Source organism: Narcine bancroftii, chromosome 10, assembly GCF_036971445.1.
Source record: "Narcine bancroftii isolate sNarBan1 chromosome 10, sNarBan1.hap1, whole genome shotgun sequence".
NCBI lineage: Eukaryota > Metazoa > Chordata > Chondrichthyes > Torpediniformes > Narcinidae > Narcine > Narcine bancroftii.
The window spans coordinates 78409281-78427564 of NC_091478.1; the positions used below are offsets into that span (position 1 = coordinate 78409281).

The 18284-nt window shown below is 41.0% G+C and overlaps 1 protein-coding gene across 1 annotated transcript in view; it reads left to right on the forward strand.

The window, feature by feature from the left end:
* Positions 1 to 18284, forward strand: part of cfdp1 (craniofacial development protein 1) — a 148736-nt gene that overhangs the window by 119034 nt on the left and 11418 nt on the right. The window contains exon 6 of the mRNA XM_069901513.1: positions 5891 to 6049. Within this exon, the coding sequence (XP_069757614.1) occupies positions 5891 to 6049 (159 nt within the window). The remainder of the gene's footprint in view (positions 1 to 5890; positions 6050 to 18284) is intronic.

The following is an 18284-nucleotide window of genomic DNA, read 5'->3' on the forward strand; positions in this document are numbered from 1 at the left end:
CTCAAAATAATTTTTTTTTGTTTCCACTTTGTCAAATGTTCAAATTAATTTAAACTAAATAGGAATTGAAAATTAGAGAAAAATACAACGCAAACTGTGGCCAATAACAAATGTGTGAATGAGTAAAAATGGAGGCTGTCATTTTAAAAATGGAAGTAGGGAAAGATGATAAATAATGTGGGGAAAGGTGATCAGTCAAAATTGAGATAAAAGCTTTGGCATCAAGGAAAATATCAGGAAAATACTTATATTTGCTCACTCTCACATTTGCATTAGCTGTGTTTTAATAATTTTCTTTTGCCATTTACAACTCTGAAGATTCTGTTATATCCTTTGTCAAAAAGCCGTGGTTGAGGTCCAAAGCTAAATCTAGCGTTCAGGAAGGGTAAGAGTGAATGAATTCCTCCAGCAGATTGTGTTCAGATTCTGCCGACTCTTGTGTTTCTCCAGCAAGTCTGAGTGACTCAGAAATTTGGGGGCTTGGCCACTGTCTACCCCGCAATCAAAAAGTCATGTTCACCTGGTGATGTAGTTTGTTAGAACAAGCTGTGGCGTTGTCTTTGCCATGTCTCTTACACTGTAAGCAATAATTCCTTTTACACTTGTGTCCACTAAATCGGCCGTTCAGTGTCCGGGATAGGAATGGCGCTTTTTCTGTTCACACTTGACCACGCTTAACTGGGACACTGCACACGTTCACACTTGAAAGGAACCATCCCTGGGGTTAGGACTGTTCTGCCTTCAACTGGTGATGTCATGACGCATCAAGTGATGGTGGACCTGCCCTAAATCCTGAGTAATATATTATGATCTTATATTAGAACAGAATAAATCATGTTTAATTATAACATAATTAATCTTTATGTACAGCACAGTATGAGGCATTCAGCTCCCTTTGTTGTTGTGCCGACCTATATAAGCCTATTTAAGGGACTGTAGGAAAGTGCTAGCAATAAATAGCCATAGTGGACAATTTTTAAACAACATGGGAAAAGTGGTAGCGCTATTGTACACAATTTATAGATACAGTGGAGAAAAGCAATGGTGGACCTGCCCTTCCAGAATGCTGTGCAGCAGAGAAAGGGTTGTATGCACGGCTGCATGCACAGAGCACTCATGGAAGGGTTTCTCTGCCCACACAGCATTCTGGGAAGTCAGGTCCACCATTGCTTTTCCCCTCAGTCCTTATAAATTGTCCACTATTGCTATCTCTCCCCCCCCCCCCCCCCACTTCACTGCGGCTTTCGCACAGAAAAGTTTATACCTTTATTTTAATCTTTTCTTCCTGCACCCGAGCAAAAACTTGTTTATTTCTATCTCAGAATGCAGTTACCCATTCTACACTTGCCTGATTGCAACACCGGTCGGTGTCTGCAGACACTGGGAATTGTACCAGGGGTTGAGGCAGTCCATCCCCAGCGTGAGATGATGTCATCTCACACCAGCGTTGAGAAGATTTTCATTTCACACCTTTTTAGGCCAATTGGCCGTTAATTCCTGGGACCACTTGCAAGTGTGAAAGGGGCTAACGATAACATGAAATGCTTCATTGATTTGGACAACCTGAGGGCAGAGTGCATTACTGTTCTCTGGATGAATCTGGAAGAATCAGTATGTTTAAAAGAATGCTAGAGAGAAAACAAGGAAAATTGCCTTGTTTTGATGCCATTGAACATTCAGCCTACAATCAAAATTAGAGGTATTTTAAGATAATGTGCAATAACACAACACTAGCTGTAATTTACTACAATCTGAGGGTGAGGCTTGAATGCACAGACTTTTTCTCTGTGAAGTTTGGGCATAATTAATATCTTTCAAAATAACTGCTATTAGGAACTTTATGACACCATGGTAGCACAGTTGGTAGAGCTGCTGCTTTGCAGTGCCAGAGACGGGTTCAATTCTAAGCTCTGTGTGAAGTTTGTATGTTGTCCCTCTATGAGCTGCTCTTCCACGTACTCTGGTTTCCTGATTTCTGCATTCCAAAGACCTGGTAGGACAAGTTAATTGCCTGCTGTAAATTGCCCCCCATGTAGTGTAAAATCTGGAGGAGTTGAAAGTGTGGGGAGATTAATAAAAATAGGATTAATGTAAGATTAGTGTTAACGTTGGTATGTACTCAGTGGACTGAAAGGCCTATTACTATGTTGCGTCCACTATCGTCTCTGGGAATTCCTCCATGTATTTTGTGTGTTTAAACCATCAGAATTGAATGAGGTAACAAAAGAAATTGATGAGGGTAGGCCGGTAATGATCTACGTGGATTTTAGCAAGGCATTTGACTCATCCAGAAAGTCATGAGTCACGGTATCAGTGGAAAATTAGCTGTATAAGTCACAAAGGTTGGAGTTGTGAATGGAGCTGAATGTGTTAAGCAGCGCTCAGTTTGGATAAAGCAACATTGCTGTGGCATTAGGGCTGCATGGTTAGTGTAGCAGTTAGCGCAACGCTGTTACAGCACCAGCGACTGGGGTTCAAATCCAGCGCTATCCGTCAGGAGATTGTCTGCTCTGCCCCGTGTTTGCAAGGGTTTCCTCCAGGTGCTCCAGTGTCCTCCCACCATTCAAAATAAAAAGTACCGAGTTTATAGGTCACTCAGGTATAATTGGGCGACATGGGCTCGTAGGCCCATGCTGCATTTCTAAAGAAAATGTTGTTCTATTTGTGTTCTAATTTAAATCTTCTAGAAACCTAAGTTTTATTTTGCAATTTTTCTTATTGAGAAAAATATTTCTCTTTAATGCTTATCTTCCACAATTCTAGGTTTTATTAGTTTTTAAAATAAATTTGTCTTTTAAACCAAAATAACTGACACTTGCAAAATCTAATTAATTTTATAAGGGCCAGAAAGCTGACATCTAAAATTGATTCCTGATAGTCTGAGTGAAAGCATTTATTTTTAGCTGATCTAAATGTTTGAAATAATTTAGTTCAATTAATCACCTCCAACACCATCTGCTTGATGGTTTAGAAAATATTACATATTTGAGTTGATAGAAAAAAAAAGGACTTGTGGTTATAATAGAAAATATTCTCAATTTTCTCAGCAGTTGTTTTTAAATAGCTGTACATCAGGGTCGACAGTCGGCTGAGTAGATGGATATCAGTGGTGCACAAATTTTGTAGTATTGTTGGCAATTTTCAGGTTGTAGCAGATGATGGACTGAAGTTGTTGCTGGCACGTGCATTAGTGTAGCTCTGTAAATTGTTTGTGAAAGTCACTTGGCATGTCCATTGATTACAGCTATGTGCAGTTCTCATGTCCTGTCTCCTGCTTAAAGTACAATTGTGCATACAGGTACAATGCCTTGGACACTGTTGAAACAGTTCTTGATGAGAGAGCTGGGCCTGCTTTGGTGAGAGCAACAAATTGGGGTTTAACCTAATGACCTGGCATAATCATCATTCTGTCTGTACTATTGGTCCAGTGGGCATGTTGAATGAGCAGTTGAAAAATAGAGGTGACCACTTTGTGAGACTGCAGGATGCATGCTTGCATGCGTAACAGCAAAAGCACCATGCTGCAGACAACTGATACTTTCAATAGTTAATGAATCAGATCAAGGTTTTGCAGTCTTGCAGCTCTGGTCATGAATGGCAGCGGATATTTAAACAGCTAACATGAGGACAAGACTTCAAGAACAGGTGAAAAAATCATCCATCTCAGCTTTGTCTTGCAGACTATACCATTGCAGTCAATTTTCAGCATTTGATGTAGCAAAGGCTATCAAACCAGACAACATGCTGCCTGTAGAGCTGAAGACGGTCTCCTCTTACCAAGCTGTTCCATTACATCTACACCATTTTGTTGACAATGTTGAAAATTCCATGTCTACACAAAGCAAAATTATCCACCCTCACTAATTACCATCAGTCCAATGAAAGTTAATAATATAGCCATTATTAACAGCGCTATCATTTCACATTTACTCACCAATAACTCTTCACAGCTGCAGAACAACCATTTGGCTCCAGAATTTGTTACACCTTTGGTCCAAATATTGTCAAAAAGACTGAATCCCAGAAGCAAGCTAAGCACCAAGGCTGAGACATGATGGCATCAACTGACACCTGATTAAAGAAGCCCTGGCAAATCTGAAATGCTTGCCGAGTGATTCCTAGCACTTGAGAAGATGGCCGTGATGTTGCTGAATATCAGTCTTGTTAACCCCAGGATATTGTTGCAGATTTTCATCACCATTGCACTAGTCTAGTCCAGTCTAATTAATCTAGCTGCTTCATCAATAAGCTTCCTTCAGTCATAATGACGTAACTGGAATTCTTGGTGGTGTTTGCACAATTTTTGGCAGGCACCGTTAGCATAGCAGGTAGCGTCAGAAACCCGGGTTCAAATCCAGCACTGTTGTAAAGAGTTTGTATGTTTACCCCGTGCCTGTGTAGGTTTCCTCCAGGTACTCTGGTTTCTTCCCACCCTTAAAAATGTACATGGGTTGTAGGTTAATTGGTGTTTTTGGACAGCACGGGTTCATGGGCCAGAAGTGTTATGCATGCACTCACACAATCATTCTTTACTTCTGTTGGACTAACATGGTGACTGAGACACAGGTTTATATAATTAGGTTATATCTATCTATCTCCCTATCTCTCTCTCTCTTTCTATTTCTCTATCTCATCATTATGAGGGGGTCACGATGTCCAGCAGAGGGCAGGCTTATACCCAACAAGAAGGGCCTGTTACGGTGCTGTATGTCTAGATTTTTTTTTTAATTCAAATCTGTTCACAACTGCTCAGTCAATGAAACTGTCCATTCCCATGTGTAGCAAGCCCTGGTCTGTATCTGGGGCATTACCTTGTAAATGGCAGAGACCAAATCCATCAAAAGCTGGCTGTCAACCTTTTAGGGGGTAGGGATCATCAGTGACTTGATTAGGTGCCCAAATATTGTGACAAGATCAGATCAGAGGCTGGATAGTGCAGCATTCCGTTCATCTCCAGACTCCTGGAGGACTTTCTACTTTATTTGTTCAATAGTGTGAACAAATGTCTTTTTGTCTTTGGAATATGGGACCTATTATCTTGTATGTTTCCACAGCATTTACCAATAAATTGTTCCAGAATTTTAGTCCAGAAATAATAAAGGAATGTCATTTACATTTTCAAGTTGGGATCCTGGGTGAATTGGAAGAGACGTGGAGATGGCATTGTACTCATCTGATTATTGCTGTTGTCCTTCTAAATGTTGGAGGTAGTAGGTTTGGAAAGTGCTGTCATGGAAGATTGAAAAAGATACCGGAGCACTATTTTAAATCTCCTGGTGTCCTGGATCATATAGCAAATTGTTTCATTGTCATTTATGTTGTCCACAAACTTGCTGTGGCATTTATGCTTCAGGGCACATTTTAGAAGCATTATTCCAACTGTGAAATATTTTGGAAGGTGTTGAGCTTAGGAAAGGACAATAAAAGTTTAATTTTTCTTTAATGGTAATACATTTCTGGTATCTTATTAGTTATGGACATCTTTATGTTAAAAAAAATGTCATCACTCTGAAACATTAAATGTATTTCCCCACAAATTCTGCCTGATCAGTTAAATGTTTTCAGTACTTCCCTTTTTCCAGGTTTCTTGCATGTACAGAATTTAGTTTTACATATACTGTACGAATTGTGTTACCGTACATTTAGATCATTGGTGTAAATCAGCTGTCAAATATAGTCTGAATTTAATTGAATTTGCACAAGATGTAAATTACAGTAGACATTAAAATGTGAAGAGTAAAGGTTTGAATTGCATACATAATTTACCTATTCTTTGGAAAGTTCTCAATAGCTGATGACTTCCATGACTTTGTCATATCACTCTGTACAATTGAGGTTTATTTTGTTACTGTTGTGAATATTTTACCCTTTTTTTCCTTCCCAAATGCAGAATTAAAAGACAAGGTGGTTTAAGTAATGTTCTGGGAAAGATTGGAGGAAAGAAGCAAAAGTTGAGCACTTTGGAGAAATCAAAAATTGACTGGGAAGCATTCAAAGAAACAGAAGGTATTGGCGATGAACTTGCAATTTACAACCGAGGAAAGGAAGGGTGAGTGCTGAAGCTCTGTCTATAAGGAAACTGGGCTAATTTTTAAACATCTCAAAGATGGATAATTGATTATTGTGGTTACTTTGTACTTGGGAGTACTTGGCTGCCAATCAAATGAATCGTCTCTTTCTATTCCACACAATCATTGAAGCATCTGGTTGTAGGCACACTTTTACTACATTAATAGGATCTAATTATTACAATGGTAAGCCAGTTGGTATCCATTGTTTTGCACTCCATGATATGATGAACTACTGCTAAAAATTTACAATGCTCTTTGTATTCAGTGGCATTATATGATTTGAAGCTTGCATATGTTTATAAAGAATTTTGTCAAAATATTAAGACGTTTTCACATTTAATTTATTTGAGGGAAATAAATTGTGAAGTTTGAACATGTAACACAACTGTGGAATATAGTGCAAATGTACAGAAGGAAATATGCCATTATTCCCTGCATGTCACAATTCAAGATTCAATTTAGTATCATAGTAATAAAACACAAAGATAAGCGTATACAGAGCCGTTGTCATACCCACACTCCTGTTCGGCTCCGAATCATGGGTCCTCTACCGGCACCACCTACGGCTCCTAGAACGCTTCCACCAGCGTTGTCTCCGCTCCATCCTCAACATCCATTGGAGCGCTCACACCCCTAACGTCGAGGTACTCGAGATGGCAGAGGTCGACAGCATCGAGTCCACGCTGCTGAAGATCCAGCTGCGCTGGATGGGTCACGTCTCCAGAATGGAGGACCATCGCCTTCCAAAGATCGTATTATATGGCGAGCTCTCCACTGGCCACCGTGACAGAGGTGCACCAAAGAAAAGGTACAAGGACTGCCTAAAGAAATCTCTTGGTGCCTGCCACATTGACCACCGCCAGTGGGCTGATAACGCCTCAAACCGTGCATCTTGGCGCCTCGCAGTTTGGCGGGCAGCAGCCTCCTTTGAAGAAGACCGCAGAGCCCACCTCACTGACAAAAGGCAAAGGAGGAAAAACCCAACACCCAACCCCAACCAACCAATTTTCCCTTGCAACCGCTGCAATCGTGTCTGCCTGTCCCGCATCGGACTGGTCAGCCACAAACGAGCCTGCAGCTGACGTGGACTTTTTACCCCCTCCATAAATCTTCGTCCGCGAAGCCAAGCCAAAGAGAAGAAAAAGAAGAATAAAACAGGGTCATATTACATGAAGTTTCTTTTTGCCTGCTGCAAGACAGACAGATTCGCCACTGGCAGGAATTGCCTAAGCACCTCTTACAGTCAGAGAGAGAGAAGCAAAAGAAAGTCCCCCCAGAGTCGCCGAGTATCCATAGCTTTACCTTCTGCATTTCTGCAGTTGCCACAGCCACACAGAGTCCAGTCTAAACCATTGGCAACCCGAGCTCCAGATCTGAAACTCCAACACGGTCAGGCACCTCCTCGCATCCCGGTTCTGATACGTGGTACTCCTCAAGGCAGTTCGAGCCAATCTCCAGCCTTCCCCAGCCCAGCATGAGTCTCCTGACAGCAGTCTCCAGCAGCCCACAGTTTCATGGGTTTCTCATCTTGAGTCGCCAGCAGCCCATCACATGCACTGGTCCCTCAGACGCAGAGTCCCCTCACTGGTCTGCCGCCTTGGTCACCATCTCCTCAGGCCATCTCCTCTGCTTCTCCTTTAGATGATGTGTGATCTTCCCGTCCTCTGGTGCCCTTCTCCAGTCCTCCACTTCCCCGGAGTCTGCAGCCCGTCTTGGTCACTGCCATCTTGGTCGCAGACCTGTGATTGCGGGATTTTGACTAAAACCACCATCTGGCTCCCTCAACGAGCCAATGGCAGTCGACTGGGCAACTGGACCCTGCAAGAGCGCTGCATCTCCACTCTCCCACTCCCCGCGGGTCTGCACCAGCGGCAGCACTTCCACTACAGAGGCTCCAGTAGTGCTGCCATCTTCGGTGGAAGAGTTGATTCAATTCTTTCACTCCACTGACTAATAATTCAGATTGAATTACAACGATTGCAGATGTCTCATTATTGACAGTTTATTCTGTCTTAAACATAACAGGGTTTAGAACTTTTGAAAATTTGAAATAAACTTGGACAAGTCTGGACAATTACTATAAACCCACTGACTCAACTACACCGTCTCCCACCCTTTCTGCCATCTCCACTCAATACAAGTCCTTCCACTCTGGGACATCTGCCTTTATTAAACATTATGGCTTCGCTTCTGCTTTTGTCATTAAAGCCATCACCTGCATTTCCTGCATCTCTTGGAGTTGTGCTCTGAAACTCCTACATCCAAACAGAATTAGGAATAGGGATCCACTGGTCCTCACATTTCACACTACCAGCCTCTGCAATCAGCTCATCGCCCTCCATCATTTCCACCAGCTGCAACTGGACTCCACCAACAGATACATTAACTCCTCCCCACCCTTTTCCATCCTCCACAGGGACTGCTCTCTCCGTGACTCCCTTGTTCACTCGTCCTTCCCCATCTACCTCTCCATGAAAACTTGTACTTTCCTCCACAACCACAGGAGGTGAAACACTTGCTCTTCCATCTCCTCCCACACCATCCACATGAAATACTTGCTCTTCTATCTCCTCCGCACCATCCACATGAAACACTTGCTCTTCCATCTCCTCCCGCACCATCCACATCAAACACTTGCTCTTCCATCTCCTCCCGCACGAAACACTTACTCTTCCATCTCCTCCCGCACCATCCACATCAAACACTTGTTCTTCCATCTCCTCCCGCACCATCCACATGAAACACTTGCTCTTCCATCTCCTCCTTCACCATCCACATGAAACACTTGCTCTTCCATCTCCTCCCACACCATCCACATGAAACACTTGCTCTTCCATCTCCTCCTTCACCATCCACATGAAACACTTGCTCTTCCATCTCCTCCTTCAACATCCACATGAAACACTTGCTCTTCCATCTCCTCCCGCACCATCCACATGAAACATTTGCTCTTCCATCTCCTCCCGCACCATCCACATGAAACACTTGCTCTTCCATCTCCTCCTGCACCATCCACATGAGGCAAAGATTTATGTCATCCTCCTCTAACCTCATAAATTTAAATTAAATTTAGACATGCGTCACTGAAACAGGCCAATTCGGCCCTACAAGTCTGTGCCGCCCAATTTACAGCCCATTAACCCACACTCCCGATAAGTTTTGAAAGGTGGGAGGAAATCGGAGCCCCTGGAGAAAACCCACACAGACATGAGGAAAACATACAAACTCTTTCCAGATAGCACAGGATTTGAATCCTGGTTGGGTCCTGATCGCTGGCGCTGTAAAGGTGTGGTGCTACCCGCTATGCCAACTACTGCATTCAGTATTCCTGATGCAACCTCCATCACATCGGTGAGATCAAACACTCCCATTTCCAGCTTTCCACATTGTCTACTTTATCGAGCAAGGCAATAGTTCACTTCCACCAAATTTCTTCAGTAAAAGTAACACACTGATTAACTGCACTGTACAAGGAAAAGTGAAGACACAGTGAGGTCCAAAATGGTTGAGGCAATGTGTAGCAAACTGCTGAAATGTTGAAAAGGGTGCTCATTATCAATGGCACTTTGCTTTGGGTTATTGCAATGCCGTGGCAAGTAATTGAAACTTGATGGAGAGACTCAAACAAAAAATTGTGGAAGAAATAATTTGAGGGATAACAATTAGTATGGATGTGGTTATATTTTGTAAATTTGAAGGATAATTGATCAAATTAATAACTTATTTTGTTCATAGTACAAGCCCAGTAATAAGGCATTTTGGAATAATGTAGCAGTTAGCACACTGCTATTATAGCTACAGTGACTCGGGTCCGAATCTGGCACGACCTTTGAGGAGTTTGTACATTCTCCCTGTGTCTTCATAGGTTTCCTCCCACCTTCAAAGCTTACTTGGGTTAGTTGGGGTATTTGGATGGTGCAGACTCATGGCTGGAAGGGCCTGTTAACCATACTCTAAGTTTAAAGTTCAACCTGGATTGGATTTGGAGAGTTTCTATCTGTTTATGAATATTAAGGGCAGTGTTGTTCCAATGACACGTGGCGATGAACAATATAAAAAAGCAGTTATAGCTGGCCTTGTCAAAGAATATGAAAAATTGTGAGACATGTGGGTTGGCCCTGATTGTGATTTGGAGGCATATAGGGAGAACAGGACTGAGCTCTTAAAGAGGAGAGCAGGGTGAATAATCTCATTAAGTCGGTGAGTATCACCCTGTGACCCAGTCAGATATTTCATTTCAGCCAATAGTGTGTTTCCCACCAGAAATTGTGTGCAATTAGCAATTTCCAAACTTAGAAATCTAACTCAAGCTTTCAATGTGTATTTTACCCAACATATTGAAAGATGGCCTGTTTCCGCTCCGTTAATGGTTATATGGTTATATGAGGATTGGAGGGGTGGGGGGGGGGGGGGGAGCTATGGACTTAAGCTCTGATACTGAATGGCAGTGCAGAATTGAGAGGAATTTTTCTCTTTCCTGCTGTCCTATTTAACATGCTGTTTTATTAAACTTGACATGAAAAATACAACAATGATTGTTAAAACCCTTCTCTGTTTGAACTCTTCTTTCTTGCTTAGAGGATCAGCAAAGCAAAACAACAAAGTATAAAACAAGGTTTACTTTGCTATTGGCAGTAAAGAACACTTTGACTTTCTTGTGTCTCTTTGTTCCAAATCCTGTGATTTGTGCCTTGTTTGAAAAAGAGCCTGGGTTGCTGCGGTATCACTTGGTTAGCTAAAATAATCTTACCTTGTTTACTTTTACAGCAATGCATGAAAGCCATGGCCTTGGGCTTTATCTTTTAGACATGCACTTCATTTTGGATGAAAAGATATAGATTTTATTACAAGTACCAATGCTCTGCTCTTTGTTTGGGAGTATTAGTGAAATTGTGCCCCCTGGCTAGTTGTAATAAGAGCAGAACCTGTTTTACTTTCTCCAACACACAAGGGATTAAAGTCAAGTTTCCATTATCAGTCATACAAACACAGAACTAAACCAATCAGTCATTACTTTGTACGTATATGCAATTATAGGAACAGATAATGACTCAATTGCGTTCAGGAAATCATTTGTACGTAAATTCACAGTGTACAGAGTTGCCAATGGTTTCAAAATTTTATTCCAGATCTCCGTGATCAACCTTCAGTTGTAGTTTGGTCACACAAATGATCAAAAATCTTGTCACAAGGAAGAAAAGTCTTGACTGCTTACTAGCTGTAAGCATCATAAATACATTTATTTTCAAATGTTCCATCACAGAGTGATGGTCTGTCTGGCAAGGCCAAAATTTATTCACCAACCTTAAATGCCCTTTGGATGGAAGTTGTGAACCACTGCAGTACCATTGATGAGCTGTTGGGCAGGAAGCTGCAGGATTCAGAAGGAAACCTGTAAATGATGATGAACACATTGTATAAGGTATATGTGATTGAAATTCTTACTTGCCTCAGATGTACGCACAAAGAAAAAAACTATAACAGCAAATTCATTCATTTAAAAGATGCTACAAAAATACATAATATAGACAGGTAATAAATATACATTTTAACACTATTGCAAAAAATGGGACTTGAAATTGTGCAGAAGGTACATGAATAAATGGTATTATTCCTGAGCTTATTTTTATTCTGCTGCTGTGTAGGAGGCAAAATGCACGATTCACGTGGAAAAATGCAAAATTGAATGGTGTCCTGGTTGTACACCTTCACTTGATCGCTTAAGTGACATTGATTGGCAAGTAGCTACTCACTTCCGGAGTTGGGAAGAACAAAAATCCTGTGTCTTCTCTGAATGTCAAAAATTGAAATGATATGGAAGCTACTGAGGTTCTTTTATTAACCCGTAGCATCTGATCATTATGAAATGGAACTCCTTGGGGATGTTTGGTATTCATTACAGTGTCATTGTCAATACATGTCCTTGTCATATTCAGCACCACATTTTACTCCTGATGCTACCCTGTACTTTATCTGTTGCTGGATTTCTGGCATTTTTAATGATTCCAACAGCTGAATTAGCCCCCTTTTAAAATTATTCATCAAATTGCTTTCTTGGCTTGCAAGGTTGGTTTTCTGTTCCAGCTACTGTTTAACTCTCTTTCCCCCTTCACTGCCCTTCCCAATATCCCCATGCCACTGGGTCTCTTTATACTCTGTTCTGATTTCTGAAGGATGAATGGCTCTCTTTGGCTTTGAATGTCAACAATCAAGCTGCTTTAATGACAATTTAAAGTTACAATTTGCAGACCGAACAGCTTTATTTAATTTTCTTTATCTTCAGAAGGTGTTTTTTTAAAAGTCACTGTATATGTGTGAAAAAGAAATAGTGTATATCATGGCTAATATGATTTATGGTGTGAAAAATAAAAAATTTAAAAATAAAAGGTTTTTTTTCTACTGGCCATTCTTTACCATCCTCTGTAAATATTCAGTACTAAATTGGGAAGAAATGCTGCCAGAATATATAGATGTCCATGCACAAACTTTACATTTTAAAAGATTATAATTTTCAAAATGTTCTACAAACTCTAGAATGCTGGGTTTTTTTTTTCCGTAAACAAATCCTAGCAATCCAAAGAATTAAATATTTTGTCATTTATTGTTTATCTCTAATAATCCTGCTGTTTTATTGCCTGCAAGAAAAAAACATTTCCTGCATTCTTTCTGTAACCAGATCTTTCTTTATTTTCACCCCACTTTGGCCTGCATCCTACTTCAAAAGCACAAGACATCTTGTGACCCTTGCATTTCCTTTTGAGCTCACTTGCAATCTCAGTTCTTTCCTTCTGAACATGACCTATATATCCCAACTCTGTTTCTGTCCTCTAAACAACCATTTATTCATAATATGCTAGTGGGATTAGTTCCTCTGCTACTGGCAGTCCTTTGTTCAGCAAACCAGCATGTAAAATCCAAGCTGAAATACAAAATAATAACTAATGCCAAGAGAGCACGGTTTGGGTGGTGGGGTGGCATGGTTAACGTAGTGGTTAGCACAACACTATTACGGCACCAGTGACCTGGGTACTGTCTTTAAGGAGTTTATATCTTCGCCCCATGACTGCGTGGGTTTCCTCCCACCCTCCAAAAGCTCATGGAGTTTATAGGTTAATTGGAGTATTTGGGCAGCATGGGCTTGTTCGCTGGAGGGCTTGTAACCATGCTGTATCTCCAAATTAAATTCATAAAATATTATATATATATATATATATATATATATATAACTGCCAAGTGCCAAAATGCTCAACTTCAAAATGAGAAAGTGGTCACCAAAAGTAGTGCAGGCCCCAGCAGCCTCCTCCCAAGAAAGACGCCCTCTATTATTACCTAGCAAATAGGATAGGATTAATATAACTTGCATAATAACACATGGCTGAGAATGTAAAAGTAATATTCTAAGAGATGAGAACAGGGAAAAGTTCATTCAACCTTGAGTTTTGGAGCCGAGAGCAAGTAGGTCATCACAACATTGAGGGCCAAAGGGCCTGTAATGTGCTGTAGTGTTCTATGAAACATTAAATAGTCCAGCAATCCAGTATGAGCAACTTTTGGATCCTGATGCAAGATCAAACCTACAAATAGCATGTGCAAAGTCACGTACCTGTGTGTTCACTTGGTTTTCCATACTTTATGTAAACTTAATGTTTTGTATACTTGTATCTTTTAAAAGACCAATATAATTTGGTTTCTAATCATTTAAAATGAATAATCTTTTCTTCCCACTAACATAAACCACTTCACAAAAAAATGGCAGCGCTGCTAGAAACGCTGTAACAGTAGCGTTGCCACGGATTACAGTGAGTGTAGACACGGCACTCCCCTGCGAGGTCCAACTACCAAATGTGACTGCTCTCGGCTCCGTACGTGCTTTAAACGGCCTGTTAAATTTTTAAATCCTCCGACTGTAAGCTCTGAGCCCAAGGTAGTGGCGCCCGTGTTTGGCAGTGGCCTCGAGGGGTTGCAGACTCTGGGGAAGCAGAGGACTGGCGCAGGACACCAAAAAAGTGGGGAGACCATCCCTAATTTGAGAAGAAGCAGAGAGATGACCCATGGTACGGTGACCACAGCGGTGGACTAGCAAGGGGCTCTGAAGCTGAAGAATACACAGACAGCAGGCTGTTGGTGTCTTGAGGTGAGGAACCCTGGAGGCTGCACGCTGCTTGTGGCTGCAATAAAGGGGCGGGCACCAGGCTGCAGACTGCTGGAGGCTGGCTCGAGGCTGGCTGAATTGGTACCAGGCATTAGAACTGAGTTGCGAGAGGGTGCTGAGGGCACTGAAGGTTTCCTGATCAGGTCGGAGGTTTGGATCTGGAGCTCGGATTGTCAGCGGTTTGGACTGAAGGCCATGTGGCTGCGGAGACAGCGGGAGCATTGGAGGTGAATCCACTCAGTGACTCTGGGGAGGACTCCCTTGCTTCTCTTTCTCTGACTGCAAGGGGCACCAGGCAATTTCTGCTGATGGCAAATCTTTGCCTGACAGTAGATGAATGGAAATTTCATGTCATATTATATAACAATAAAATAATCTTGAATCTTGAAATTACAACCTTATACACAATCTATCAGGACTGTTTCTCTTCAATTAACTTGTATATTACTCTTGGCAAACTTTGCATCTTCCTTTCTGTTTAATTTTTTACCTCCCTCTGTGTAATCAACAGACATGGATACGTGACTCCTTTTCTTTATCAAAGTTAATGACAGAAGTTATAGAATCAATGCTTCATAACTGATCCTGCCTGATTATTCTTGCAACATTCTGCCAAACTTTATTTCTTTCCTGAGAAACACAGAAACTTCAGATGCTGGAATATTGAACAAACAATGAGTCACTGGAGGAACTCAGTGGGTGAGGCAGCATCCATGGGGGTCAGTCAACATTATGGGTCAGGACCTTTTTGTCGAGTCTCAAGTAAAAGGGTGTTGATAGTACTTAAATGAAAGGGGAAACAAGCTTGGATGGGCCAAGAGGTGATTGAACATTGGATGCAAGGTGTGGGATGTGGAAAGACAGGTTGAGCAAGAGACCACTGGCAAGGGGAGGGAAGAAAGGTTCAAGAGAAAAATAAGTAGAGGATAAGGTAAAGGAGAGATGGAACCGGGTGGAGATAGAACTTGCCTAAAATTAAATAAATTGATGTTCATGTTGTTAAATTTAAGACTGTCCAGGAGGAATGTGATTTGTTGTTCCTCAGGTTTATGTTTGGCCTTGCCTGACAATGGATGAGGCCAAGGACAGACATATCTGTGGAGGAATGGGGGAGTTCAAGCTTAGACCCACAAACAGACCATAGGTGTTTTGGTGAAAAGATTGGGTAATCTGTGTTTGGTGTCACTGATGTAGAGGAGGGCACACTGAGGGCACCGAATGTAGTCGATTAATTTGAATGACGTGCATGTTTCATTTGGAAGGTCGGTTTGTGGACGGAGGTTGGGGGGGTGGAAATGGGTTGGAGGATAACATGTCTGATGCAGAGGCTGCTGGGGTGGAAAACGATGGCCAAAGGAGCCTTGTTCTGTCTAGGTGAGGACATAATTGCGAAAAATGGAAGTGCTGGTGCAGGCTTTATCAATGATGCTAATCGGTGGTGTTGGGGGGCTACATTTATTAAAGGTAGAGAAGATTTCAGATGCTCTAGAGTGGAAATAGATGTGTTGGATGAATTAGGTAAAAGAGCGGGAAGAGGTATTATCCAGGTAGCTGTGGGAGTCAGTGGCTTTATAATTGATATCCATGAATAGTTTGTCCCTTGGGATGAAGAACAGAGAGGTCAAGGAAGAATGGAGAGATGTCAGAAATTGTTCAGGTAAATTCAAAGACTGCGTGGAAGTGGGCAATGAATGATGAAATTGTCAGGTTTTGCATGGTTACTAGGTCAATTTTGTGGGATAAGAGTTGGATAGTGCACCTGAATACGATTGGAACAGGGCTGTTCCCACATAGCCAGCAAAAAGTCAGGCATAGCTTGAGCTTGTGTGCCCATATACACCCTGGATCTGGAGGAAATGGGAGTCAACAAAGGAGAAGTTGTGAAGGGTGAGAATATCAATACAACGCACCACATCTGAATATGTGAGCTGCTTTTATAGCTTGTCTGCATCTATCCCTGTGGTTTTCAAACTTTTTCTTTCCACTCTTATACCACCTTAAGTGATCCCACTGCCAGAAGTGCTCTGTGATTAGTAAGAGAATACTTAAGGTGCTATGTGAGTGGGAAGGAATGGTTGAGAACTACAGCTCTAGACCCAATTGTAACTGAAATATTTTCCTTGAGAAAAATTGTCATTGCCCCATTTCCTTTGGAGTTATGAAACCGAGTGCATAACGAATCAATTATGTGTGATTAAAACAGTGGTTTTTGTTATGTCTCTTTGTTACTTGGGAGGCTTCTTCAATAACTCAGAGATGCAAGATTCAAATAACAGAAGAGATTTTATTTACTGATGTCTTCCACCATCTCAGGAAAACTGTTCATACACACTCTATACGTATGCATTTGCCCCACAGTGGTGCACTACAGTTACTACAGTGAGAAGGGTGTATTCTTACAAAATAATTCACATTATCCTGACTACATAACAGTTTTCAAACTTTTTCTTTCCACTCACATACCACTTTAAGTAATCCCCTACTAATTACAGAGCACCTATGCCATAGGGATTACTTAAGGTGGTATGTGACTAGAAAGAAAAAGTTTGAAAACCACTGATCTATCTGACGAAATGTGCCCAGGCCTAAGACAACATTTGCATAGCACCTGCACTGACTGACCAAAGCAGCTTGTTTTGTGGGCAATTTATTAGTAGCCTTAAAATATGACAGGAAATAACTAAAATATGTATATCCTTTTTATTTAAAAAAAAGCTAATGATAGGAAAATTTTAATGTGATTTTTGTGATCAGCAGCCAAAAATTCATATAAATACACTCAAAAATGTTCAGGAAGCAAAATCTTCATTGTTCAGTGTTATCTTCTCTTACTTATATGGTCTTGCATCAAAACACAGAAAATTATAAAGTTGGATCCAAGTTGCATGAGCAGCTTGGCCTGGAAGGCTGGAGTTGTCGCTTTAGGTGGGAAGGAAAAATTAACAAAATAAGATATGATATGACGTGTATTCTCTCCAAATACAAAAGGAAGTGATGAAGAAGTTCGGACATCGAGTTCCAGTTGGCAACTCTCATTAGAACTTAAATGTGTAAACTTCCTGCTAACTTCCAACTAGTTTGATTAATGTGTTGGTACACCAATAATTTCTGCCTTTTTTGGGTGAGTCTGGCCTCTAACAATTATATATTTCTCCTTCCTGTTTTGTTAAAGTGCCAGTGGAAGGGGACTGAATGTTAACATCATTCCAGTGAATGAAAAATGTTACGGCAAAACTTATTGATAATAATTTTTTTTGTTGTTTATTTAAACCAGTTGAAGACAAAACACATTCATTCACACAAAAGCACTGAAAATAAATGTTTTGGCCTCTGTCACTAAACGGGATTTCCTCTTCTGGTGGGGGAGGGGTTTACATGAAAAATTTGGGGTCAGTGTTTTGCTGACGGTACTGGTAATTTAATAACATCATTAATAGTTAATGTACATTAAAGGAAAATTAATTTCATTTCAGTCGATGTCCTTTAGTCATTCAGTCATAAAAACTGTTTGCATAATATCCCCCAAAAGGTATGGTCATGAAAACCAGTGAATTCTTGTTTATCACTTTCCAAATTGCCAGCTGTATGTTATTAGCTGGGTTTCCCTCTGCCTTAAAAGTGGTCATTTTGCTGGAGTGCCACTTCTTTTTGCTGAACTCCTAAACTTGCTGGGCTTTTACCCCTCCTTCTTCAGTCCCACCCTTCCCCCGACGAGCCCTGAACAAAAATGCAAGAGCCCTTCCTTCTCTTATATTAGGAACACAGTGAATATAATAATCAAATAATTGAACCCCCACTCCCCCCAGTCACTCTTGAGGGACAAGGTTGCCGAATTAACCCTCACAAATAGGTTTTGCCACATAGAGTACAAATTTAAGATGAGAAGATAATGCATTATCTTGGAAAAAATTAAGTATTGCTGTTATCAAAATCCCAAAATTGATGACAACCCAGAGTAAATAACACTCAAGAAATTATTGGATGATCAAAAACGACCAAAGGAGCAAAGGAAACAATATATGAAAGATTGCCACAGCAGTTGTCCTCATTTTAAATTTCAA